This window comes from Salminus brasiliensis, chromosome 1 (assembly GCF_030463535.1).
Source record: "Salminus brasiliensis chromosome 1, fSalBra1.hap2, whole genome shotgun sequence".
Taxonomy (NCBI): domain Eukaryota; kingdom Metazoa; phylum Chordata; class Actinopteri; order Characiformes; family Bryconidae; genus Salminus; species Salminus brasiliensis.
The window spans coordinates 65,681,713-65,707,590 of NC_132878.1; the positions used below are offsets into that span (position 1 = coordinate 65,681,713).

The 25,878-nt window shown below is 41.2% G+C and overlaps 1 protein-coding gene across 10 annotated transcripts in view; it reads right to left on the reverse strand.

The window, feature by feature from the left end:
- The window catches only part of arid1b (AT-rich interactive domain 1B), a 73,142-nt gene that overhangs the window by 12,375 nt on the left and 34,889 nt on the right, over positions 1-25,878 (reverse strand). For 7 of the 10 annotated variants that reach the window (XM_072686725.1, XM_072686745.1, XM_072686718.1 and 4 more), the window contains 7 exons: positions 14,760-15,003; positions 12,439-12,528; positions 10,489-10,662; positions 5,981-6,317; positions 5,138-5,281; positions 3,227-3,354; positions 2,357-2,466 (listed from right to left, as the gene is read on the reverse strand). In XM_072686725.1, coding sequence (XP_072542826.1) covers positions 2,357-2,466; positions 3,227-3,354; positions 5,138-5,281; positions 5,981-6,317; positions 10,489-10,662; positions 12,439-12,528; positions 14,760-15,003 — 1,227 coding nt within the window. The remainder of the gene's footprint in view (positions 1-2,356; positions 2,467-3,226; positions 3,355-5,137; positions 5,282-5,980; positions 6,318-10,488; positions 10,663-12,438; positions 12,529-14,759; positions 15,004-25,878) is intronic. The other 3 variants (XM_072686754.1, XM_072686753.1, XM_072686752.1) reach the window with 1 other exon arrangement.

Sequence of the window (25,878 nt, forward strand, 5' to 3'; positions counted from 1 at the left end):
AACCCAAAAGGAAAGACAGAGACAAGAGAGGAATTTCTTTAAAACAATTTGAAGCGACAGTCTTCGTCTTCCTGCTCTGATCATAACAGCTCCCCCCCACAGTTCGCTACCAAAGTAAAAAAAACTCCAGGAAAAAGATGTAGAAACAAGCAACAACTCTCACGACAAGTACGAGCACAGACTCAAAAAAAAAAAAAAAAAAGAAAGTATTAAAAAAAAAAATGCAAACAGGGACATGTGTCAAAGCAGTCTGCATTGTAAACCAAGTTCTGAGAGGAGTGTTGTTATTTTCGCATCCTGATCTGCACTAAATCAGTCAAAACAGACTAGGTGTGAGGGCACATGCAGGCACATAAGAAATAAGCGTAATGAGTAACTCTGTCTCTCCCTCTCTCAATAACAAAGTACTACACAAACTCCTATCCTACCAACTGTAATGGCCAGACTGCCCATTTAAATAGAGGCCCCTGCAGTCTTACATAGACAGTAATGTTGTCTTTCCCTCAAGCGTGCCAATGGAAAATGGTTCAAATCCCAGACTAAGGCTACATGATGCGTCCTTTGTTAATCATCACTGCAATATTGGAGGGGGAAAGGAGCAAAAAGACACTACACAGGCACAGTTTTAGGTATTTTCTACTTCAAACTAGAGGTGAAAGAAAATAACGATATATCTGAGTATCGCGATATTATGTTTACCAATTCTGTATGAACTCTCAGAAATACTGGACTGGATGGATTTTCTCAGTCAACTTTTCTTTTCTACTCAGATTTTATGTTTATAAGGCTGAGTTCTTTAATAATGAGTTGCCTTACATTAAAAAAAAAACAAAAAAAAAAAACTTTCTTGCTTACAGTATCGCAATACATTGCACCATACGGAATCAAAACCCCTGTGCTGTGATACATATTTACATTTACATTTATGGCATTTAGCAGACGCTTTTATCCAGAGCGACTTACAAGGTAACTCGTATTACAGAGGTGGGCCAATGTAGTGTTAGGAGTCTTGCCCAAGGACTCTTATTGGTGTAGCGCAGCATAGTCACCCAGCCCGGGAATCGAACCCCAGTCTCCCACATGGCGTGGTAGCTCAGTGGCAGGTAGTGGTGTTATCTGTTGCGCCACACCAACCACGCATATTTTATCATCAGGTTCTATTAGGGGCAGGGGATAGTTTAAATCATGCTGGTCTGTGGTATCCACACAAGTGGACCCTATTCTTCACATTTCTAAGACTGTAGGTATGTCAATTCTATTTTACACTTTCAAATAAAAAAATGATTAACTTCAAACATAAGAGATGCAAAATAACAAACTCCACCTTCTAGGCCTACACAGTACTGTACAAGGCCAGACCATGTATTTTCAGACTGACAGCAGAAACCTTGTTGGTTGCTTCTGTGAGGAAATAGCCTGTCTACAGCCAACACGCTGTAAACGTGTCCAAATCTAATCATGACTTAGATAAAGTCAAATAACTTTGCCATAACTAAAACACAGCTATAATGAAGCTTTGGTTTGGACAAGAAGACAAAACAGTGTTGAAAGCTAACACTGTTTTCCCTGATTCAGATTTATTCATTCATGTTCATCAATACCTCCCCCTCTCACTGGCCACAAAGCGGCCATCCACACCTACAAGCATCCAGTTTTAGTTTAGTGAAGTTCTGGCCTCATGCAAATGAAAGGCTGCTGGTTTCAGGGAAATAAAGGAGAAGTGTGAGATTACACAGAACTAATATGAGTCACAGAGCCAGTTCTGATGTAAATACCAGCAGCACTTTGTGCATGCATCAGTTCTGGTAAGTCCAAAAAAAGTGTGAGAAGGGAGTTGCAAACACATAATATCTAAACCTGCACAAGTAATGTTCTGTACAGGTCAGACTGTGTGCTTAGTTTTGGGACAGTTCTAGTCTCATGCCAGTCTCATGCTAATGAAAGTTGGTTTTTGGAAATACCCAAAACTTATTTCAGAGACCCAAATATTTCTGAGTGAACTGAATGGCTTTTAAAATAATGCTTTATATTCTTTGGCCACATTTGAATGTAGCTTGGTGTAGCCTCCTGTAGAGTCTGTGCATTCAGTGCTTGTGTATGCAGTGTGTGTCTGCAATGTGTTCTGCTTTCTAGTAGAGCAGGAGAGCAAAGCATAGCTGAGCCACAAGTCAGAGGAAAGGGCAGTCAAGCAGCAGCACAGAGGGTAACAGTGGATTCCCTTTATTCTAAGGCTTGATGCGTCTCTGATCACATGCCTGAAGAGTGACAGCAAGCAGAGGAAGAAGAAAAGAAAGAGCACAAGACAGAGACAGGCATAGAGAGGGGAGGAGAGAGAGAGAGCAAAGTGCATCTGTACCTTAGGTTTAGGTTGTTCTGTGCTTGCCACACTGCTCTCCTCTTTGTGCTCTGTTCTCTGTTTTGGGTCAGTGGGCGGCATGCTGTCTCCTGCTCCCATTGCCATGGGTCCTGCACAACACACACACAGTCATGTATCACACATCAAAACAGTTGAGATTGTATTTTGTTACTGTACTGAAGTACTACCAAAACTGAATACTAAATTGAATATTTTCCCTACATAATTGTTTACTAATATTACTTAATTGTACTAAATTACTACATTTTTACAAAAGATAAAATCTTTGCTCCTTGCATGTACATTTACATCTTCAAAATACTGCTTAAAGATATTTTGTTTCCCATCTCATCTTGTTTAAGTAAAAACATTTACTGTTATTTACATTTAGCTTATATAGGTGTGCGTTTTTTAAACATTAATAATATCATTAAGATGTTGATACAGTATCCACACCAGTACTTATGTATGTACTTTTTATGTAGCATTTATTTAAAAGCATAGCTGATATTAAATAATACATATTACATGTTTAAAATATTTCCAAACAAGACACTACATAAAAAGTACATATTTTATATAGACAAGATGAGAATTAAAAATAAATAAATAAATAAATAAATAAAGGTTAAAAAAAAAATAGTACTTGTAGTTTGAGTTAGGATTGTAGTTTGAGTTATGATAGTAGTAGTTAATAGTAAATGTATTCAGAAGGACAATTACATTTCTGAACAATTTCAGTTGTGAGGTCAGAGTTGTACACCCCTTTGAATTACATGTAAGCTATACAAAAATGGAGATTTGCTTTGCTTTGCAATGCACTAACAGGATAACAAGGGTTATAAGTGCTGTGTCCCTCAGAGCTCTCACCAGAGGGCATAGTGTTGTATGCAGGGCCCTGCAGGCTCATCCTGTTGGAGTTGCTGCCCGGCAGCTGGTTATAGGGGCCACTAGGGCCCATGCCACCCAAAGGGGGACCTCCTGGGTAGCCGCCCGGCCTGTACACCCCAAAGACAAACAAACAAACAAAAAAACTTGTCATTATTTAGAACAACATATATTCCTATTAATAAAGTTAGTCATTAGCGGACAGAGTAGCCGTTAGTCATTCTGTACTGCAAAGAAAGAACGTTACTCCAAGCATTCAAAAAGTAAGCTCGTCTGGGAGTTTGGCTCCCAGTGAGGTATTGTAATAAATAGGCATGAAAACAGTGAGTAGATTAAGTCAGAAGCAAAAAAAAAACTAGAAAACTGAAAAGAAAAATTTGGACCATACCATTAAACTAAACAAAATGACCTTCTGGACAGAGCTGCAGAGAATGCTAATCTGTGTCACATTTTCATGATGGATAAACCAATAGAAATGCTCCAAAATAAATACAATATTTTTTACATGAATTATGTTTCAGATGTTATAGCAACAACTGTCTTCGTTTAAAAGCAGCAGTCAACAAACAAGAGAATCCCGGCTTCCTATCCTCACTCCTACGCATTAACAATATCCGGTAGTTAGTATTGTTTCCCATGTAGCTACTGAATAATAGGCCTAAGGATGTAATAAGCCTAGGGTTTTAACTGGGTTCAGCAGTACCTCATGTTGACCACACATTAAATAAGACGACTCAATTCACATTACTTGCTGTGTAACTGTAAGTTATTCTGCACTCGCATTCGCCAAGCTGAAGGGGTCTTGATGCTGCCCTCAGTGAGTTTCATTAAAACTGAGCCTCAGCTTGCTTACTGTATCGTTTAGTAAGAAGTCGAAGTTTTGCAGCCGGGCTCCCTAAAACCACTATCTTTTCTTACTATCTCAGAAGGGCTGTGCGTAATGAGGTTTAAGCTTCAGAGACCCAGAAATGTCTACCCAGAGCCTCCTGAGGTTGAGTCTTATCCAATTTTTAGGTATTAAGTTTGATTTCAGGGAAGAAGCCATTTCACGCAAACCAAACCATCTGACTGGAGTTTGTTGTTGCTCTGCTGCTTTGTTGTCTTGGTTTTCAACTCAGAGCCGGCTATCGATTGCTAAAGAAAATAACTTTTTTAGAGGCCTGTGCTGATGCACAAATATGGCTCCCAGTCACCTTCCCGCAATACAAAAGAACAGCATGTTTCCCAAGTGAGGGTGGAAAACAACCCTGATTCATTGATCTGACGGTGGCAAGTGTATTAGTTTTAAAAAGATAGAAACGTTTATAATACTATTTAATGTTTTGGGCTAAAATACTATACTAATCTGTGTTTAAACTAGGGATGGGTCGGAATGCAATGTCTGAACATCTGATTAGTCATAAAAGTGTGTTAAGTGGAGGGTCTCTGCGCCAGGTAGTAGGTTGGTGAAGCGTAGCAGGGTAACACCACTACCTTCCCCGTGACAGGCCAGGGTTTAATTCCCCTGGCCAGGCAAAGCACACCATACGACACCAATAAAAGACTTTGAGCAAGACTCAAATGAAAGAGGATTCAAATAAAAGTCGCTCTGGTTAAGAGCATCAGACAAATGGCATAAATGTAAATGTAGTAGATAAATAGCACAGCTGTAGCGCACTGGAAGCGTTGCAGGGAAGCCAATAAGCAAGAAATTCAATATCATTTTACACTGTACTTGTATATATATTTAACAGGATAAAAAAAAAAAATCAACACCATTTAGTGAATGTATTGTTTTGTATCAATATGTGTGAAGTTAATAAGTTAGTGTTAGCAGCAGCAGCAGCAGCTCTGAGGGCTTAGTACAGAGGTTTAGGCAGCGGTGGCGGAGCAGGGCTTGCCAGCTGCACCTACCCAAACTGTTCAGACTGAGGCTGACCCAGGCCGCTGCCATATGAGCCGTGATGTGGGTGAGGAAAATGTGTGGAAGTGAAGGGGGATGGTCGACCCCCTGGCCCAGATAGCCCAGGGTACACAGGGGACCTGGCATATGGAGGCCTGGAGCAGAGGGCAAGGGCACAACAACCTCAATCGTCAGGTTTAAAGTCACTTTGACTGATACATATTCATTTGAACATATGTATATGTCATACACTATATGGTCAAAAGTATTGGGACACCTACTCCCTATTCCCTTTCAAGGGTATTTCAAATATACTTCTGCTGCTTTTGTTGGAATATCTGTCTCTATTGTTCAGGGAAGGATTTCTACTAGATTTTCTACTAGACTGTTGTGAGAATTTAATTAATAATTTAACTGCATTCAGCAACAAGAGCATTAGTAAAGTCAGGATGTTGGCTGATCACAACTCCTCCCAAAAGTACTGGGTGGAACGCTATCATTCCAAAGAACCTCCACCGCTCCACAGCTCAATGCTTGGGGGCTTTATACCCCTCTAGCCCACACCTGGCTTTAGGCATGGTGCCAATAGGTTTGTGTTTCAGTCCTATTCAATAGTGCTATTCTATTGGCAACACTCCTCTACAGGGACTAGACTCTGTGCATGTGTGCATTTGCACCTCTGTGTCAGCAATGGGTGCAATTTACAAGTAGCTGAATGTATTCATTAGAAGGGGTGTCCACAAACAACTGGACATAATCATATAAAAATATGCAGCAATATAATTCTACACATAGACTGTGATATAACCAATGAAGCCCACAAGGATGGCTTAAAACAGAGACACTGTGCTCACCTTGCCTGGATGGATGAGAGGGGGTTTTGTGGACAGGGCACAGGTCCACTTTCATGAGGTTTGCGGCTAACCGTGGGTGGAGGGGGACCCATCCCAGGCCCAGCAGACTGGGGCATATTTGGGGAAGTGGGGGCCACACTGCTGGAGCCTGCTGGGTATGGACGGCCACTCGCTGGCTGACCTGGGCCTCGTCCAGCTGGCATTGAGCCACAGGGCTGCCCAGGGCCCTGCCCGTGCATAGGGCTGCTAGCATTCATCCCTAGGCTCATGCCTGGCCCAGGGCCGCTGTAGCTGGGGCCAGGAGCTCCACCGTAATTGGCTGGACGTGGGTAGTTACCTGAAATTGACAATAACAGTTCTGTAATACACAAAAACGAACAAATTTTTCATTGACACTATAAAAGTAACTATAAAATTCTGGTCCATGCTGACATGATTGCGTCCTCGTACTGTGCTTTAAAATTCACTGCGTTTACTTGAATAATCTAAGATGAGCTGCTAAAAGTAGGTTATCATTCTCAAACTTCTACCCCACAGCTAACATGATCACATCACGCAGTGAGAGTCTGTGCTACTTCAGGATAGATATGTCATGTTTCATGTCATGTAGATTCCCGTCATGTTTGATCCACTATTTTCTGATAGTGGCCTGATACCCATACCTAACTGCCTCTGTTTCCATCAAAACTTAAAAACTTCAGACACCAAATTAATCTTGGCAGATTGATTACATTTGGGCTAAGAGGAAAGCTGTGCAAAATAGTTTTCCCCCCTAAACTATTCCTGTAATTAGCCACTATTCAGAGAATCAGAGCTGAACTCGGAAAGGTGCTCGGGTCTTTTGAGCCCATTCGCTCTCCCTTTCGTCTCCCTCACTGGAGCAGACATCTAGATTAGCCCAGCTCCGCGGGAGAGGTGCCGGAGCCGTGAGCAGAGACAGCCACTTTGTCAGCAAGTTTCCGCGGCACTGAATGGATATTCCACATGACGGCCGTGGGGCCGAAGCTCCAGCGGATCAGCGGAGAGCCAGGATCTTAATGAGGTGTGCCTGTTCCCCAAGAGCTACAGAGAGAGACGTGACTCCAATCTGCAGGATTGCTCGGAGCGCAGAAAGCGGCCTTAAGTGTACTGAAGCCTGTGTTTGTGTCGAAATCGTATGCATATTATTATAATGCACGGGGCTTTGCCAAGCAGCGTTTCAGGCACAATTAGAACAGGGATTTCCACTCGAGCTGCAGCTGTCAAAATGCAGCCAGAAATCTCCACCTCGTCGAGCTGCCTGAGGTTTCTCGCGGGGTCTCGCAGGAAATCACAGGTTTTGGCATCTCTTCCTGTTCCCTTGACATGAAATGTGGGAGAAAAAAAAAAAATAACTAACTAATTTTTGATGTCATACATGAGTTCCAAAAATATATGAAGCAGGTCGAGGAGATGGTTGGGGAAAGCTGCCATTTTGCTATTTTTTTTCCACAGCGCTGCACTTATTCCGAGCACTAACCCCTAACAAGCTGGCGTTTTACCCTTCCAGAGCGAGGTAGGGCCCTGGAGCGCTGCCAATTACACGGAAAAGCTCTGGCGCTGTCAGCCGCCCTGCTCCGCCTCTCTGAGTCCCCGTAATCCCAGAATTCCCAGGGGGCACGAGAGGGCACGGTGCCATTGATCTAAGAGAGACAGGACAGCTGCCTTGCCTTCAATTCCCAGAACCACTGAGAGATAACCTCTGGCTCTGTGCTAGGGATGCACAATATATTGTTCCTTAACCATCATCACGACTTCAGCCTTCAGTGTGCAGAATTCGAGTCTGTAATCAAATCATTGAATGCTTTGTGGTTTGCTTTATTGAGCATCCTGACCAATCACATATGGTCATTAGGTGCAGACACGTGCCACTATAAAATAATTAAAAAAATAATTAAATGTATACCATGATATTCGATACTCATGAAATACCATCACTGCATTTTACTCTAACAGGATTTTTCAGATGCTCAGAGCAGCTCTGCTTTTACAAGCTCCCATTACGCCATCACACCGTGATCCTATGCTTTATTTGATGTTTTTACAGCAGTTTTGGTGTGTTATTAGTCTGAGCACCTTTGCACGGCTGTCCTTTTATGCTCAACATGGTGTTTAGAGCACCAAGGGTTCCATCACCCAGCCTGAAAAAACAATCTAGGAGAAACCAAAGAGCAGTAAAACTCTCAAAAGCGCAGGACACCAGAAATGAAAGAACAAAGAATCCTGCAGGAACGTACGTATTAACTATCAAATAAAGAATAGCGATGATCGTTTCAATGAAAAGATCTGTCAGAAAATAAAAGCTTAAGATAATAGGAAATAGCTGCTTCTGTGAAGTATGTAGTGTGAAACATCAATAACACAGTACATTTGGTAAATAATCATTAGCGTGCATTGTGACCGCTCTGTAGACCCATTTTTTGTTCTCTACTCTCTGTTACATGGAACCAGAATAAGAAAATGTTTCTGGTGAATGTGTCTGCTCAGTGGAGCTGTCCAGTTAGGGTAAACAAAATTGGATGATGTTGTTAGCTCAGCATAAACACTGAGCAAGATCATATCATCAATTTCCTTGCTAGACTGAATTGTTTACGGTTTACCTCCAGATTGGCAGATCGTTAAATGCATGTACTCTGTACATAATAATATATGAACTAGTGGTACTCATAATTTGTCCAGTCATCATAGCTGAGCCTCACTGAAGAATACTGTTCCTCAAATTGCTATAGCTTATATAGCTTAACTTATATCATGAAAAATATGCTTTCTGCACAGGTCATCAAAAAAGATCAAGGAAGAATTGACTAGTTTACCAATAAATATTTTTTGTGCAAAAGTCATAAATCCTTCCCTTTAAACAATTGTCTAATAATGTTTGACTCCTTTTGAATGTTTCTATTTATGTACTGCAACAAATCTAAAACAACATAATGTGATTTTTTTTACAGGCTGCTGCAAGTTCTGTATGTACTTCATCTGAAACAGCAGGCAGTGTACAGATCTGGAGCCTGTGTTTCCCTGATGTTTGAATTGTTTCTCAAGCTGCAGCGAGGGCCAAACAAAATGCAAGAAGCGATGCCAAATACAATAAGACTGGCAGTCTGCTCCACAGGCCGTCCCTCCTCAGAGCGAAGTTTTGCCCGAAAAAGGGAAATTCTGTTCATGTTAGAAAAGCATGGTTTCCTAAGGTAGCCTATGGAAGAGAAAGGTCATTTTCATTCTCGTCACGGACAAGTAAATATCCAATCATCCCCTGACTGCTTTTACACCCTCAGCTAGCTCCGCAAATCTCTCAGTGTTGAGTGTACAACAGTCACAACTCTGGCGTCTTCAGACGGCTGCCATTTACACAAGAGAAGCTACACGACAACAGGGACTATCAATCAGAAAGGAAAAGGAGGCAGGGCCTACTGACGTTATGAAGGCAATGCAGTACGGTCGTCCATTTATTACGCAGGCAATGCCATAGCATTCATGATAGATTGCTCCTGAGTCCTATTCAGAGACGACCCCCCCCACACACACACACAAATCACCTGAAACAACAGAGGAAATTAAAACAAATACTTTTGTTCACCCTAACAAAGCCCAACAAAATCCAGACAACAGAAAATGGGTTAACATACTGCACTGGTAGTGACTCATAATGTGTCTGAAATCAACTATTTGCTAGGGCTGTAGATAAAACATGTGGTTGGTGTGGTGCAACAGGTAATACCACTACCTGCCAGTGAGCTACCACACCTGACTGGGGTTCGATTCTCAGTCTGGGTGACTATGCTGCGCTACACCAATAAGAGTCCTTGGGCAAGACTCCTAATACTACACTGGCCCTCCTCTGTAATATGAGTACCCTTTGTAAGTCGCTCTGGATAAGAGCGTCAGCTGAATGCCATAAATGTAAATGTAAATAAAACACACAATTTCTGCATGGAACCCAAAAACCTAGTGATCTAAAATGGTAAAATTCTACTCAAAAAAAAAAATGAATTTGTGAAATGTGTTGCCTTCCCTGACAGTAAAAATGATGGTATTCTGCTAAAATAGTACTATTCTATTGCCAATAATGCTTTTAACAACTAGCTGCTATCACTATCACATAATTGTTAATGCAACTCTACTAGTAAGATGCTTTTCAACCACCACTTGAGTGTATGAGGCACTCTGCATCCCTTTGAGGAACAGAGGTAGGACTGACAGATGAGACTGAGGAACAGAGAAGAGATGAGGAGATGGTGGGGTATAAGTATGACACAGAAGGCAGAACAGCATACAAATATCCAAATAAACCTTTTCACCATTAGTTACCCAAACTGTAGTAAATCCAACAGGTGGCGGCAGCTGTGGCCTACAGCTTAGAAAGGTTCCCATCTCAATCCCCTGGACTGTCAGGAAGTGGTGTGGAGGGGAATGCTTTTATTTGCACCTGAAAACTGGTCTGAAAAGGTTTAATATATCTGGTCTTGGGAGAGGTAATGCTGTGTATTTACCTGAAGGACCATACTGTCCACTCTGTGGTCCATAGGTAGTGCCGCCCTGCTGGTAGGAGCCCACGCTGTGGTGCATGGAGCCCCCAGGGGAGGGATGGGGAGACATGGCAGGCCCAGCCTGCTGGGGACCAAACTGTGGGCCAGGGCCACTACGCTGCAGGTTAGGGGCAAATCCTAAACAAAGACAAGCACAAGCACACAATAAGCTGGTTTCGTCGCCGTTGTGAAAAAACACCCTTGCGTACGTACAATTGGAAGCTTTACAGAAGGTAAACAGTTCTGAGCACCTTTAATGCACATTAATGACCTCATGCAGTGAGATTTCATTGGTAATTATGGCTGATCTCTATTGGGTCATTTATAAATGCGTGTTCAAACCAAGCAGGTGGTACATATGACAAAAAGGGGGGGGGGGCTAGCACTGAAAAGGAAAATAAAGAAAATCCACCAATCCACCAAGAGTACTCAAGAATTCTGTGGCTCTGTCTGGACAAATACTTTTTTTAAAACCTAAATGTTATACTATATGAGCTCACCAGCTTATCTGACACCACATTGGTTCAAATTGGTTCTTCACCCAGCTCACAGTAACAAGCTGGGAAAGCTTTCCAAAATCTCTTTTAAACACACTGCTTGCAGAGAACTGCACAGAGCATGTGTGTATGCGTATTTTCCTTAAGTGCCTGGAGAATGGATAGTGGAGTGAGGCGAAGTTTAGACGTCATGCTGAACACAGACCAGCAGTGAACTGTTCAGAGACGGAAGATTGGCTGGAGCTGTTGAACGAGACCACAGCAAAAGAGGAAACTCTGGAGAGTTCTCCAAAACCAGAGAACTTGCACTGCTCTAGGGCTGCCACTATCAATCATGTTAGTAGTTGAGTAACTACGGATTGTTTTCCCAATTCATTGAGTAAATGGACTTAATGGAACAGTTACACATCATGTATAACATTTCAAAGATTTCAAAATACTCTACTGTGAGAAGACAAACTAGAGAGCCTTCTATCACTGCAGAGCAGCGCAGACATCCAAATGTTGGTTGCATCATTGATTTAAATGGCTTTGCTCTTTCTGGGTGGATAGGAAGCTCCTCCTCTGCCCCTCCCTTCACTCATTACTCAGGAGGATGCTATCCAGTGAAGGTGTATGTTAATTGATGTTAAGCTGTTACAATGATACTGCCTTAACGTCAGCTAAAACTGGAGCAGTAGGCTGGCCTTATTTGACTCGGGGAAGGACATGCTAGCCTTACACCTTTGCAGCACTGGTAGCATTGTGTGATAGGTGAAGACTTTTTTTTATTTATGGAGTACACTGAGGGGAAAGAAAGACTTTGTTTATATATATATATATATATATATATATATATATATATATATATATATATATATATATATATATATATATATAACACTATTCTGTCATATAAGGGTAAATGAACATAATCCTAATCAGGCATAATCATCCCACAAACTGCCAAATCCTGTACATTCCATTGATTCTAAAATGCTGGTAAAGTTTCCCCCTGAATCAACAAACCAACACTAACAATAGTGTTTCAGTTTGAGCTCACAGCCTACACACTGAAACGTTCCACAGCGCAACCGTGTCCGTTGGCCACAGAGAACGCGAAAGCATGGTGTCACGAGTCGAGGCAATGGAAAAGCTACGCTCCCAGACAGTCTGTCACAGCCACAGTAGCCTGCAGTAAGGAGCAGAGTATTGCAGCAGAACAGAGCTATAACAGGTGCTAATATGTCACACAAATGAGTCCATTTATCTGAAGTGCCTGTGGAAAATGCCGGGGAGAGATGGAGCGGCGGAGCAGAGGCATATTAGACACGTTGCGGGACAGATGAGAAATACACACAACTGACCATTATGAGGCCTGTTACTGCAGGTAATAGGAGAGAGAGAGAGAGAGAGAGAGAGAGAGAGAAAAACTCACCCCTCTCCTGAGACATGGGTGACTGACTGAGGGTGGAATGGGAGCCCACATCTGAAACGTTCCCGGGGGTCTGTGGGGCCATCTGTGTACCTAAACACACACACACACTTTGTTAAACATCGCCAGAATGAGGGGTCATATGAAAGTCTCTTATGTATATAAATCTATATGTACATCTTTAAATAACAATTAGTAGCATATGTAAATTACTGTCATTCTCACATAAAACATCTCCATTTTCCAGTTTTCACTGACAATTGTTCTTTACATTGTGTTAAAATGTTATGACAAACGGGCCAAGAGAAATGATCTGAAATGACTTGGAAAAAATCACTTTACTTTGACTTCCATTGGTAACATGTTAAAGGCTTAAAGCTTTCCTGGTGAAACTCTGATGAATGTGAAGTGGAACCACATTTCACAAGCGCAATCTTCACACACGCATGAACCAAACGTATACCCTTACATCCCTACTCCATATATATTTATATGTATCTATACATAGTAATAAAGTCTCCGAAATATTAGCTGTATCTATAAACCCACATTTAAAACCAAAAGGTTGCGTGTTAGAAATATTAGCCCAAAACTCCATATCCAACTCTAACCTATCTTCTGGGAGGTGTGTGTGAGTGTGTGTGTGTATGAGTGCATGTGTGTCCAGTATGAGGCTAATGGTGGACATTTCTCTCAGCAGGGGTGAGGTATCAGTGTGTGCGAGCGTGTAAATGGTCTCCTGCGGACCTCGTTAGTGACATCTAGAGCGCCGAGAGCGTGGACGGGATTCTGCCGCTTCAGCTGCTCAAAGGCCTCTGCTGCCCGCCTAGAACTCAACTCGGGCTAACTATGGCCCACGCTGCGGGAGAGTAATTGCGTTAAAGTGACTCCAAACTGCTAACAGAGTTTCTAAACTATTTTAATGACTGGGTGGCTTGTTTGGGAGTTCGCTGGGAGTCCATCCTCTGACCCAGGTGTGCTGGAAAACACAGACACAGTTCACCCCCCTTTCAGCCATACCAACACTGGAAATGAGAGGACAGTGAGGCAAGTTGAGGGCTGGCAGTGACAACTACTTGTTATGGTATTACTAGAATAGACATTTCTTATACTCATGTTCTGAGTTGTGTCTGAGGCAGTTTAGGTTAATTCTGTCAGTCCGCAGATTTCAGGGTTTTTGAGGCATGACCTTTTTTAGGGCCAGTTTCAGGGCATAGCAGGGTTGTGGCTACTCACATCTTGCACTGGCATGACATGGTCTCTCAGAGTCTTAATAAAACTTCCCATTTTATCTGAACCAAAAACGCAGGTGTGAAATCCACCAGACCAAGATTGTCTGTTGACTTTTGGACCAATTACAGGAAGTTGAGACAGACGTCACCCATTAAACAAAAGAAGAAACAGAAAAGAACAATGATGTAGCACATACACATGTAGTCATGGTAGCACATGGGGAGAGGAGAAGACACAATGTTTAACTGCAATATGGCCCAGTGAACAAGTCAAAAGTCAACTTGAAAAATACTACGCTTGAAGCTGGCACTGCTGGTAGTAAAGCCATAATATTAGCAGTATAGCAGCAACAAAATGAATATGTTCATTCATTTTTTTCCAGGTAAGGCTAAGTAACTAGCGTAACTTCACTAGCTAGTGTCGCTTGTGCAAGTACAACACTTCAGTAGCCCATTAGTAAGTACAACTTTTGACCGTTTGGTCAGCTTCTACTTAAGATACATTTTGGGTGGTATTCCTTTGTATTTAAAGGAAGTAGTTTTAAACTATGATCAACGAACCACATTCATAATAGTTCATTAAGTTACAAATTCAAGCCCAAGCAACCACAGCCTTAACTACTAGTTCAAATAAGCACAGACGGAAAATGGTTGTGTGTGAACAGAAGCAAGAATTGAAAGATATGACATCACATGACCGCACAAGACCTAGTACACTTCACACTGATTTACTGGGAGGGCTCAAATGTTTACTGGTTACTGGAAAAGGCAAGTCTTTAGAAGTTTACCAGGAATTAAATGACAAATATGAAAGCATGCATCCCAGTAAAATACCAATGATAGCCAGCAAGTTTGAATGACGCAAAGCCTGCACATTACCAGTAATGGTGAGCTGGTAATTCACCAGCTTTTAAGGGTAAAAATGCTATGACAGTTTGCTGTGACAGTTCGCAAGAGGAACAGAAAGAGCCGAAAAGGTGACATCATCTTCTTCAACATTCATACACATCAAAAGAGGAAATTTAACCCAGCATAAGGCCAAAAGAACCACAGCACTAAACACAGGATTTTTGGGGGATTTTTATTGCTTACTTGGTACACTAGCTGGTGAAATGGGTCCGGAACGTGATTGGCTGGAACCCACAGGCGAGCCGACCGGGGAAGGCGAGGGTCCGCTGCGCAAGCTGGAGAGACGGGGTGAGGCGTGGGGGGAGAAAGGTGATTGAGCGGGATTGCTCTGATCCCCTTGGCTGCTGGTGGAGCCTGAGGCGCTGACCGCTGAGCTGAGGGCTGCCTCCGTTCCAGTGGGGAGGTCATCTATAGAGCCGGACAGGTCCTACAACACAGACAGAAATGCTGGTTTTTATCTGGTACCTTATCAGGACATGGGGCCACCACAGTTCAAATGTTTTTGCACATTTTGACCTAATTTGACAGTTGTTGACATAATTTTATAATATGTGGGCAAACAGAAATGCTCCAAATAAAAAATAAAAAATAAATAAAATAAATAATAATAAAAAAAATAATAAAAAAAGTTAAGGAGTAGGCTGGCCTTATTTGACTCAGGGAAGCACATGCTAGCCTTACACCTTACACCAGAGTTAAGGAAGTCCAGAAAAGTTGCCATTTTGGAAATACAAGGTTTTTGCTTGACAGAAACAATTAAACCCAAGGATATACACACCCGTCTATACCAACAAACATGAGCATAAAGATGTACCATGTTTCTATCTACACAAACAGCAGGGAATAAACACCCTGTTGATGCTCCTTTAACGTCTTGAGAGCTGAAAGCAGGTTCAGCAGGTCTAACTCAATTAGATGACCACAATGACCGCTGGTCAAATAAAAAGCACTTTCTGCTCCCCAGCTAGATTGAAGCTTCTTCCATCTCTGCTGTTACTGGTGTTGGAACAGCAGGGATGGCAATTGTGTTGCAGTTTACCTGTAGAGATTTCAAATGGACTAAAACAACCCCAGGCACTCTCAAGAGAGACGCTGTCTGGAATGCCAAGCAGTCTTCTCTGAGGTGCTGCTTCATTCAGCGGCTGTGCCAGTCTAGACCTCTAGTTTTTGCAGGCCACATTCCAAGGTCTCTGCCCCATGGGTATACTGACCGTATCCAAAAGCACACTAGTGCCAGGGGTAAATTAAACCAAGTCTCCAAATAAACTGCATTGACTGAGCCCGCAGCTGTTAGTAGGTCACAAATGGAGAGGCGGTGGCAGCTACTGCCAACACAGCAGCTTAAAGAATAGTCTTTTTTTAAAGCTCCTGAATAAGCCATGTGGTCTGTTTTCTGTCTCGTTCTCTCTCTCTCACTCTCCCTCTCTACCTGGACTGGAATGATGTACAGCTTTGCTGAAAGTCAACAATTTGTATTAATTAAACTATTCATATCCGACATTTTACATAAATGCTATTTTTTTTTGCCATCTGCTTAGGACACTTGTGTGGTTTAACCCCAAAACCATTGAAACCATTCAAAAAGACAACTCGGGTAAAAGTTCAATGTACAAAACAAATAAATAAATAACCCTAACTGAATCAAACTGTGAACCAAATGAATTGAACGGGCAGGGCTAAGCTGCTGAAGACTTCATGTAAATGTGTTCGTTTATAAAAGCAACTAATTCAAAGCATTCTGTTTATGCAGCTTAGTTCCCATATTTGCACCAACTGGATTGAAGAGACTGGATTGAAGAGTGAAGTAAATTGGTTGAATAACATACATAAAAACATAAAAAGGTGGAAAAATCTACATGATATGGGCCATTTGTGCCTTGTGCCTGATGATTTCAGGTAGGCTTATTGCTACCCTGACTATGAAGAAGTGGACAGATGGATAGATGAAATAGGCCCTTTAAGATGATTTCTGCAATTTCTTTAACTTATTGTTTAAGAAAACCAACAGTGGAGGACTAACAAATCATGTAAGACAACCAACAGCTGGTCAGTAAAGCACTGTTTAACTGTAAAGTTTAGCTTCATATCAGGATCATTGATAAAACGGCTCCCGCACTTAAACATCACCAACACACACAGACACTACATATGTCCCAACACCACTTAGCCTGCTTTACTGCAGCATACACATAAAATCTGCTAATAAAATGTCACCAAATAACACGCCTATTCCAAGAGACTGCATGAGTGCTTTTTCCACGCACAAAGGAAAATGACTTTTTTTCCCCCAGCAGTGTGGCTGTTCCAGCACTAGCGGTGAGGCATATGGTACTGTGTGAGCGAACAGTATGGAAAGCTCACGCTGTCTTCGGGGGGGATGACTTCACTCTCCCTCTCTCTTTCAGCTTGCTGACTAAAATAAAGAACCTGACGCTGACCTACTTATGGAAGGAGTGAAGCTTGAGCACATGATCGAGGCTTGAAGACCCACCGCAAAGCATTCCTGCTGAAGGTCAAAGACGCATGCACTTTAGTCCCTGCTAATTTCACTGGTAATTTTCTGGGGAAGGCAAATTTCCACCACAGTCAACGTGCTTAGTAATTCCCTCATTGTTTACATGATTTTTCCATATCGTCACAGGCCACCCTGGTTCCAGCAGGGGTTCAGACCCAAGACACGGCAGGAATCTCTCACTTTTACTGGGATCCTAAGGGAGTATCTCAGTGTCTGACTTCAGCCTGGGGTGGGACTTTGAGAAAAATTAACCAAGCAGGGATGCACGTTAGCCTATTGTTATAGGGGAGATTATAGACATTATACTCCAGAAGAGTAGATGCAGGGCTGCTGCACTAAAATGTCTGGTAATGGTCATTTATTTTACTGGAAATATTACTACAGATACTACAGGTGCAGTATGTTACCACAAAAATAACATCTTCCAATACTCATGATCAGAGTTCATTTAGTTCCAATTTCTACATTTTGTAAAGTGGTAAAAATACTATATCACGATATTTAAAGACGTTTTTTAAGATACACAATACATGTAATCACAGACTACAAACATTAGTAGCAACAGATTCTTTGAAAATACTATTCAGATACTCTCGTACTGAATACAGTGATTTATATTCAACATCTGCTGCACTTCATCCAATTAAGCCAGTCTAATTACACTGTTATTAATGAAACCTGCAGCTGATCAGTGATTATTAAGCACTAACAATCTCCTCCATATGCTTAAAAAGCATATTGTGTATCATAGTAACAAAATGCATCACAATACGATAAATAAAAATATTGATATATTGCCCAGCTCTAGTTTAATGTATCGGCATCGACAGACATCCCTTATTCAACACTCAACCTAGAATGTGTAGCCACAGTTGAGAATGAACTGAGTACTGTGAACAGCAAATGCTTCAAATAATGGTTTGACCCAACATGCAAATAAAGCTAACAGTGAATGAATATCAGTAGCCACCCATTAACATGATCCCAACTGCACAATGCTAACTGATGGCTGTTCACTTTTATGTATTATTTTCTACATTAGCTTTTGGACACAGATTGAACTCTTGGAACATCATGAGATGATCAGGTCAAGATCAACTTAACACTGGTTTGAAATAAAATTGTCAAAATTCTAACTATACTCCAACTGTTTCCAGTACATTTTCTGGACTGGTTTGGTCAGTTAGAAGTAAGTAATGACCAGACATCCAGATTTCTAGATGTATTACATGCATTCTCCAATACTGATCGAATTAAACTATTTATTTTAATGATTTCATTGTTTAGGTTTAATTTAATTTGCATTCAACTTAAATTCTTGATCAACAAGGTTCAAACCTGTATATTGACTCTTTAATTTCAGGAACTGATTCAAAAGAAAGAGGACACACGAACATAACTTTTAACCAAAAATAAATCATAATAAATGATCCCCTTTTCTACTTACAAGCACAAATAGCAAGCCCAACGTCCTAAATCAAATCCAAACAGACACGAGGATTTGGTTACAAGACAAAGACAATTACAAGTATTAAAAGTACCAAGACAAGATCACAGAAAACCACCCAGACTCAAGTTTAACCTACCAACAAAAATAGTTCCACTATTAAAGAAGCCATTTTCATAATTATATGAAATTTCATAATTACAAAAATATATAGCAATTAATACTATATTTACACATTCTACTTAGAATGCACATCTGTTAAAAAGTACTAGATATTTAGGTTTAATTAAAAGACTTCAAACTATTTAATAAAACGCTCTCTTGCTCACTAACAGATCAGAAACGATGAAGCCAAGCACTAACTGCAGTCTCCTTCCTGTGTTTTTCGTCTGTCATATTGAAAGCATTAGCCAGGCCACTTAAACCTTGCACACATCAGTGAAGGTTTTTTTCCTTCTTCTTTCCCCTCGCTCGCATGATTTATGTTCATAATTATTCACATTCGTTAAGGCTCCGGGTTCCTTAATTGATGAACATAATTATTCAGCCTCATTGGCCATTCAGGCTCTCTCTGCCTCCTTCAGCATGAGTGAAAGAGGGTGGGGTGGGGGGCTGAAGTGAAGGATAAATAAATGAATGCAGACTGTCTCTCTCTGGGGTGCTCTTCCAGCGTAACCTCTCCCTTCTCTCTTTCGCTTCGTCGCTCACTCGTTCTGTCGCTCTCTAAAGGGGTAAGGAACCCCCCCCCCTCCTTTCCCCCTCACCACCACCCAACACTCATCCTTCATCATCCTCCCATCGTTCCACATGCCAGCCGCCCGAGTCCGTCTCCTCCGCGCCCTCCACGGCCAATTAAAACTCAGAGGAATAATCAGGGCTAATTGGGGAGTCAGGCGTGGCAGTGTGTTCAGCTCCACTCATCTCTATGCTATCTCTGAGCAAAGCCTGACGCTGACGAAGGACAACCAGGACACGAAGGCTAGCCTCTACTCGCGGCTCTGCTAAAGCTGCGTGGCCAGAATGCTCAGTTCCATTCAGGTTGATTGGTATATCGCTTTAATACAGTCTTGAAAAAATGTTCGAGTACTTTTTTTTAAATAAAGAACCACCTATGAAGTTTTCCTTTTATTTGAGGAACAAAAGGAAACACGTTTCTGATTATTAATACTTTAATACTCTTCATAAACCCCAACATTAAAGCAGATACGCTGCATTTCTGGACAAGCTGACAGATACAGGGCCATCACTAAAAGTGAAAGAAGCATGAGAACTGGGGTGGTAGAGTAATATTACAAGATTTTACACGAATATGACGCAAAGTATACCTTTGCACCCACCAGCATCTAACAATGTCCAAGATCTTTACATTGGACTCTTTATATTGTATCACAATAATTATAAAAAAAAAAAAAATAGGAGTCAGTTTCATTCAAAACATAGACGAACGCACAAATCCATCAGTCACAGATGAGAGGCAGAGAACGGACACACTAATCCACCAGAAACGTCGAGAGGCAAAGATGAGTGAGGATCTCGACTCACCTTCATAGTCCCATGACTCTGGATCTTGCAATGAGATGCAATGGAAGGGGTGGGCTCTACAGATTCAGGAATATTTCAGAGGGTCAATAAATGTTATAGCTTACTGTCTGGAGAACAACCAACCCATCTTTGTTAACAATCATGTTGCAGGTTGTAAGAGGTCAGTTTCAACGTGGTTACCATTGATGAGCATTATGAATATGAGGAAGGTGTGTGTGTGTGTGTGTGTGTGTGTGTATAATGTAAGGTAATGGGAGGTAAATGCTGAGGAATAATGAGAAAGGGATTATTTGACAGGGATGCTCTGAAACAGTTGCACATGAGCCCATGGGCAATGCCAAGTGTCAACTAGAGGGCTATAAACCCACCAGCATTCACCCACCAGAGTTCTCTGGAGTGATGGAGCTCCATCCAATACCTCTGTGATGATTTGGTGTGCCAGAACTGATCATCCACCATCAGTAATTGACCTCAGCAATGCTCTCGTATGACTAAATGCAATCAGCTTTGCATTTTCGTTTACTAACGTTTCTGCAAAAGGTTCAACAGAAACCAGTTTCATTGCCATAAAAAGAAAAAGGCAAGTGGACAAATTTCAGGCTATACATGAAACATTAACTATGTAGCTCCAAGATCAAAGCCGTAATGGCTGATCGGCAATATTTGAGATATAAAACAATCTGTGAAAGAGATTTTTTTTTAAAACAAACTTTGCTTTTATGCAAAATCTTTCATGTGTACCAGCACAAAAACGATGCAACACAATGGACCTCCACCACAGAAACACAGCAGCCAAGCAGTATAATGGTGTTAGGACGCAGCCTGTGTCTCGGCGCTGCCAGAGGAATCCTCTTTCCCTGCTGTGAAGCCTGACAATCTGAGAGCTGGCTGACATATTAAGTTTGACGAGAGAGCGAGAGAGCTCCCCAGACGCTGAGAACGTGCTACAGCGGCGAGAAGAGCGGGATTAGACGATCACAGGGGAGATAGAGAGAAAGACAGAGAGAGGGGAGAGTGAGAGAGCAAAAGAAAGAGTGAAAAAGAAAAGGGGGGCAAAAAGATTCCAGGAGTATTCAGAAACGCTCCACTTCTAAAAGTGCGGTGTGTATTAAAAGCACACAGGCTGTCTGAGGCAATGGAAAGGCAGATGGAGGATCAGATTTGGGCCTCTCCATCTGGGCCCACAGTGGGAGCATTTGTTTGGGTAAGTGTGTGCGTGTGTCTCTCCTGCCTCTCTTACAGACTGTAGAGGAGCACAGACCAGAAGATAGCAGTGTGTGTGCTTAAAGAGATAAAGGAGACTATACTAGAGAGAAGGTGAACAATGAAAAGAGGAAACTATAGTTCAACAGTTCAGGCAGCTGATATACTGATATACACCAGACACACCCATACACCCAACGTCTGTAACTTTGCTTCAGTACATCACCACAATGGACTGAAGATGGACAAATCTTTAAACACAGTCCCTCCATTTTCACAGGTTCTAAAGTTGTTAAACAAACTAAGACAAATTTAAGGTATATTTTTAATACTTTGATGCTAATCCTTTGCAGTCAGTAACTGACTGATGTGTGGAACCCATGGCCTTGGGCAGGCCTTTACTGCAGCCAATTTTATCTTCTGGTTGTTTGTGGGTCTTTTTGCTAGTCAGGTTTGTTTTCAGTAGGGACGCCATGAGAACCGAAACTTCAGTACCAAGTTGACCAAAATTGACTAAAAATGGGACAAAACTAGTTTACAACTACTGAAAGGAACCAAAGCTACCCCAGCACATGAGAGGATTCTTAACACTAGACATGCTGTGCAGGCCTGACCTAATTATACCTAGAAATGCCGACCTCCAGTCATCTGACCGCTGTGACTACCTACTTGAAGAGTCACATAGCTTTTACCTACCTAGAGTTACTTTTTTTATTGCCTGAGAAGATAACACTTTATTAAGACTCCAGCTTACTCTTTGTTGGGAAAAAAATGTGTATTTCTTTTAAATAAGTGTTCATGTTAAAATGCACTTAATACATTTAATTGGTTTGTTTTTGTTGTCGAGAACAGAATTTTAGTTGCATTGGTACCGACTATTAAGACATTTTATAGCAGTCTATAAAGGGCTTTCTGTTATTTTGTGTAAACAGTTGTTCTCTTGAATCTCTTGATTCTGGCCGTTGACAATGATATGCCTACCTCAGCTATGAAAGTCTTCAATAATAAACTCCAATAATGCTGTTGGCCAGTACAGTTATTGATATGTTGGTTATTAGAACAGAGTAAGAATAACATTGGTTTGTTTGATGATTTTCTGAATCCCAGTCAGTGTGTGGATGTGTTCAGTTCCACCAGCAGCTCACCTGATTCACTTTAATAAAGGACTGATTAGATAAACTAGCTGAGCTGGAGCGCTGGAAACGGTTAAGCTAACAAACACACACACACAGCCACAAACACAGCAGTTACATTCAATTGTTTGTTTTATGTTGGACATGGTCTCAGAATTTTATGATGAAAGGACCAACAGAAATGCTCCAAAGTCTTTTTACATTGACTTCCATTAAAAATAAGTTTTTTTCCCTTCTATTATGAAATTGACAGTTTGGAGACACAAGGGTTTTGCCTGACAGCAACCATATACAACCAGTCACAGATTTAGAGAGGAAGATCAGCTGTCACCTGAAGTCACCTTTTCATATCATCACGATGCTCAAACGCACACCTGTACACATCAGCGCTTGTTTATGGCTCACTGACTATTGAACAGTGATGGAAGCTATCTGCTGGAGATGATGTCACTGTTCTAACATCAGCAGTGACAGCTCCCATCCACAGAGGCCCTGACGCTCACAGCAGGGAATCCTCTCAACCATCACACCTTCTCAATCACACTCACACACACACACACACACACACACACACACACACCACTTACACTTCACCCATACACACGGGACCGAATGACATGGTGCTGAGCAGGACGGCTGAGTGACAAATGAGTGATGATTGCGACAATACAGATTTAACACTCGCGAAACACACACTGGAGAACGGCTTCACTTCTAGCTCCCACTGAGCCAATTCCCAGCTGGCAGCTGCGCCTATGATACCACACTGCTTCTAAGCGTGTCAAAGGTACAGTAAGTGCTTTCAGGAACAAAGAAAGAGAAATGGGGGGCATAAATAACTAAATAAATAAATAGACAGAGAAAGCTGGGACCCGTCCAAGACTTTCATTATCTCTGATGTCGAGCATGGAAAAAAAAAAGGCAGCATTAAAGCATTTTAATTGCCTTCGCTCTGCCCTATCAGTGCTAATCAATGAGAGAGAGAGAGCTGGCCTATTTCTCCCCATGCTCAGCCCCCCTCTTCTTTGCCACTGGAGCTGGCACCACGCCTGCTACATGGAGGCTGCTGTCTGCTGTCTTGGCAACGGTTGCTGGGAGGCCGCTGCATTCTGGAATCCCCAAGATCCGCCATGTCCCCAAAAGAAAAAAAGAGAAAGTGGTGTGTATGTAGGGCGGTAAGTCTCCTACTTCACAATGATGCCATCTGAATATGATTCGACTGATCACGAAATCTCTGACTGAACTTTAAGGGGAGTTGTTTTTAAACACTGAAAGCTTTTCCGTGGGCCTATCCGTAAAACCTCACCCTCAAATGACATTTGTTACATATCAGTTTCATAGTAGTAGTAGTGAATAATCAGTATTTATGTCAGTGTATTAACAGACCATCTAATGAGTGTGTATTTAAATTGTAAAGGAATGGCTTAAGAAATAGGAGAAATATGAATGAGGGGAGACATGGAAAATGGCTAAAAATGAATATTTTGAGATCCAAAAGACCTCAAATTGAGTATCGTGATAATATACGTTATCTGTAGAGTGCTTCTTATGCAGGTAGCAGCTCAAAGTGCTTTACAGGCAGTGATAAAGTTCGTCTAAGTAGTAATGACAATAACCTAATACCAAATCTGGCCTGCGACAGCACACATTCACACTGTGAGATGATGCCTTAAAAACTAAAAATGCATATGTGGTTCCAGGGGTTAAGAGTTTTAAGATTATTCACCATTATTCATTTCATGTGTACACTACTGTGGTTACACGATATTTAATCTGTATAGTGTTGCATTCTGCTATTCTGTGAATAACACTGTAAAGCATACTGTACAGAAATCTTCTTGTTTAGTCCAAGTATACTGTGTATACTACTGTTCTATTGTTCTCTGTATATTGTGTATTGTCTGTATATTATATGTAGAGTAGTTGTATATTGTTCATACTAGAGAGACACTAACAGCCAGAAACTAATTCCTTGTGTGTGTGTGTGTGTGTGTGTGTGTGTGTGTGTGAACAGACTTGACCAAAAAATCTAATTGATATTTTCAAGGTATTATAAAGAAACTATTAATGAGTAAATCAATAAATACTATAACTTAGGCAGCAACCACTATGGAACTATTTATATATTCAATTAACTAATAGTATGTCAATTGAACTAAAGTGTGGGCTCACATGCAGGCTTTCAGGGTTTAAAGGGTAAAAGAAAAAAGCTCACATTAAAGCTCTGTAGAAAATGGCTGACTATCATTCGATACTTCAAGTTCAATATGGCTCTCGCGGGATTAGGCCTTCTCCAATACTAGAGATACTGCACAGGACATCTTTTATAAATACTGGCATTATCAAAACTGCTATTGCCCACAAATCCTGCCCACAAAAGGGGTTTTGTGATTCTGTGTTTTAAAATACAACTCTAGAATGTACATACAGAATATATATATATATATATATATATATATATATATATATATATATATATATATATATATATATATACACACACACACACACACACATATATACATATACATATACATACGCATACATCAAATGCTTTTTACCACTTTCAGATCAGTGCATCTTGGATCCAAAAGATTATCTGGAGATCCACTCCCCCAAAAAGGGTGCGTTTAGCTCTTATATGCACTTATACGGTTTCTAATGCTTATGCTTGAGATGAAACATTCATGTTTGCGTGTGGTTTGATGTGAAAGCTAGTCATGTGTTCTCTGTGTAAGTGTGTAAGCGGGTGCTTTCCGCATCAGTGACAGCGTTTACTTCTGTTCTTGAGAAGAGAGGAGATACTGAAGGAAAGAAAAGAGGAGACCAGTGGACAGATCAAATGCGTCACTGATATGTAGGAAAATATCCTCTGAGACTTTTAAATGGAAAGTACAATTGAGTCTCTCTCTCTCTGTGTGTGTGTGTGTGTGTGTGTGTGTGTGTGTGTGTATAACAGACAGATGTAATCATCTTGTTATTTTCTTATGCAAGAGCACAAAGACAACTCTCAGCATGTGTTCACACTCACACACACACACACACACAGTCATAACTCACAAATCTAATCTTTGCTATAGGCAGACAACTCATTTCATATAAAGAGGCAAGTGCAAGTTTGGGAAAAACTCCTGATTGGCTAAACTACCTGACTGGCAGATGGTCCTGAACTGGATTGATGTAATGAACTCTGATCTGACTGTTTAGACCAAGGTCAATTTCAGTACCACATATGAAGTGGTCCAATGGATGTGAAAATGTCCCATTAGATGTGTTTGGCTGTTTACAGTGCCACACAAATTACAAATCTGTGTCATATGTATATGAGTATAAATTCCAACCTTCTTTGGCAGACAAAACTTATATTAGTGTTTTTGAATTGAATTATGGTAAAGTCCAAAAATGAACAAATAAACAGCGTGGAACTAAAAACTGCTTATATGAATTATAAGTGCCATGCCA